This window comes from Vigna angularis, chromosome 3, assembly GCF_016808095.1.
Source record: "Vigna angularis cultivar LongXiaoDou No.4 chromosome 3, ASM1680809v1, whole genome shotgun sequence".
NCBI lineage: Eukaryota > Viridiplantae > Streptophyta > Magnoliopsida > Fabales > Fabaceae > Vigna > Vigna angularis.
Genome location: NC_068972.1, coordinates 548,191 through 550,827, shown reverse-complemented (window position 1 = coordinate 550,827; position 2,637 = coordinate 548,191). Strand labels below are relative to the sequence as shown.

At 35.4% G+C, this 2,637-nt stretch overlaps 1 protein-coding gene across 2 annotated transcripts; it reads right to left on the bottom strand.

Moving 5' to 3' along the window:
- Positions 1-396: 396 nt before the first annotated feature.
- Positions 397-2,205, bottom strand: LOC108325191 (uncharacterized). 2 transcript variants are annotated; one of them, XM_017558213.2, is made up of 3 exons: positions 1,971-2,205; positions 1,578-1,810; positions 397-1,172 (listed from the first exon to the last, which is right to left on the bottom strand). In XM_017558213.2, exons 2-3 carry the CDS (start codon positions 1,679-1,681, stop codon positions 440-442), a joined length of 837 nt encoding a protein of 278 aa, XP_017413702.1. In that variant the 5' UTR covers positions 1,682-1,810; positions 1,971-2,205; the 3' UTR covers positions 397-439. The 2 variants fall into 2 exon arrangements, with proteins under 2 accessions (XP_017413702.1, XP_052731542.1); XM_052875582.1 differs by having other exon boundaries at positions 1,578-2,186.
- Positions 2,206-2,637: the final 432 nt, after the last annotated feature.

The window sequence follows — 2,637 nt, the reverse complement described above, 5'->3', positions numbered from 1 at the left end:
GTAACATGTGGAAAAATTACATCCCTACAAATTTATCCAGTCATAAGCATATATAATTTCAGACAAAAACTAGACGTAGCTGTTTTTCCAATGAACCAGTGAGTAAAACATAGAACTTGAATAGAAGGCAATTGAAGAACTTTTACATTTGATTATAAGGAGAGGAAAAAATATAAACGTCAATCAAACACTATACTTGGATTTTACAGCATAGCTTGTCCAAACCAAAACATTTCTAGTGTTATTGATGTGTATGAGTCATTGTTCTGATTCTGTACTAGTTACTCTAGCAGCTTTATTATCTGGTTCCTTTGTTTCTTGCTATTTTTTCTTTATAATATCTCATACATAACGAAAACAATGCTTTCTATTTCTTAGATGGTGGAATGCAACATATATAATATAGTAATAAGATTGCATAAAATTGAACAGAATTTATTTATGTTCTGCAATACCCATTTACATTACATCCATTGAGCTTGAACTTAAGAAGCAATGGCCCCTTTGGTGCCATGTCAACATTAGCTAAACCATCATATGCATCTTCTCTCCAACCTTTTCTACATGAACCATCACTCCCTAGCTCAGGCATGGAGATATTTCCATAAGGCACCGTTTGCTGATATTCTTCAATCACTGTTTCTGGATAATAAAACTTGTTCATCCTATGGATCTCCTCTAAAGTAGTGTGCCGTGCCACTGCTAAAATATCCACCATGGAGCGTTTCTTGCATCTCCCTTTATGCCTTCTGCATTTATCTTTTACTTTCTTCGATGGTGGTGGCATTAGTGGACTTATTTTGTGAGCATGAGTTGAACTTGGGAGATTACATGTGTATGCTGACTGAGATAAATTGGCAGAAATGTTGCAGTTTTGCTGATTTCCCTCTTTCACTTTGTAGTCACAGTCATTTTTTGTAGTTTGTGGGTGGTAATCATATTCAGCTTTGCAGGAATCAGCTTCTTTTTCATCATTATTATCATTATCATCACTCGATGAATGCATCAAGTTAGGACTATCTTTGAGTGGTTCGGTAAGTGAAGTTTGGCTTCCAAATGGTGGCAACACCTCCTTCTCCTCTAGACCATGTTTAAGACACAATTGCAAGAACTTCTCATGAAATGGCCAGTTTTGAAAGAAATTTCTGTGACGAGAAGCAAGAACATACTGTCTGCAACATAATTTATAATCTATCACCACTTAAGAAAATAATTACTTCTAGTCTATTTCCTCTTGTGTTTCTCAACAACTAAATCAAATTAGCCTTAAACAAACCTTTCAAAATCTAAACACAGTTTTCATAAAATTCGCAAAGGGAAATGCAAAAGTCAAAAGCAAAAGGAAAATGAATATTGATGAACAGAGAATAATCATAAGCTTAAGTTGTGTACTTGTGCTGGAAATATTATAAATAACCTACAACACACATGTGCTTCACACCTTACAACATAATGCAAGAGATCAATATAGAACATGCAATAATGAATATATCAAAGGAAGAAAAGAGATTAAAACCTTATTCGTTATTTGAAATGCATAGGAATGTTTATGGAAACTATTTCAAGCACATTAGTACCTTAATGAGAAGGGTTTAACACCATCTCCAAAACCCGTTTGTCGTAGCAGAGATTGCGGAGCCGCAGGTAGGTTTCGGTTTCGGTTTTGCTGCTGAGACATCATTCAGTACAAATATTGCAACTTTGCAAGTGGATCCCAAACTAATCTCTCTAAATTAATATTCAACCAAAAATCACGAAACCCCAGTTCGTGTCTATGAAAAAAGCTCCATAAAATGACCACGTGAAGTACCTACGACACACAGAAACAAAAATTAGAGACTCAACCACAAAATCTGCATGTGGGTATGCAAAAGATGCGCAATTTATGGGCAAAATAAAAAACAAAACGAAAGGGACGAAAGGTGAAACTCTTGAATGAGTTTGTGAACGAAACACAGAGTCCGCTAAACCTTGAAGCTTCAGAGGAAAAGAGAAAGGGAGAAATGGGTAAGGTAGGGTTTGAAGAAAATGAGTATGGCGAGACGAGAATCACGATTACAGTGTTCGAAAAGAAAAGAGAGAGAAAGTAAGCGAAGCGTGAGGAACTGAACTGTCTGGGAGGAAAGAAGATTGTAATGTGGAATGGTCTCTTGGTAGTGCTGTGTTGATTTTTTCACTTGGGTTGGTTTTATTTTTGTTGACTTCATCTAACTATTGCTTAACGACTAATAGTGTAATTAAGAGAGGGTTATTTTCGTTAATTTCAATTGGGTTTGCCTCACTCACACACTCAAGAGTTTTGGTGGCAGTCTCCTTAAAACCCCCAAAACAGGGCATCTATTTAAAATTGAAAATATAAAGATTTACAGAAAATTAATTGGGTCAAATATAAGGGGAAGTTTTCTTTCTCTATATAGATTTTACAATATGTCTGTAGCTGTTTAAATATAACTAAGGGCAAAAGAAATTTTTTCTTAGTTTTGCAAATAGCAAGAAGTGGCAAAGAGTATCAGTGTCGAAACCAACTTCTGCAAGAGAAAGTACAACCAACAAGAATCTCAGATTTACCTCTTTAAGAGAAGGAAGAAAGAGATACCCATGTGCTAGATCCTACCGTATCTATGGTGATTTTATTTA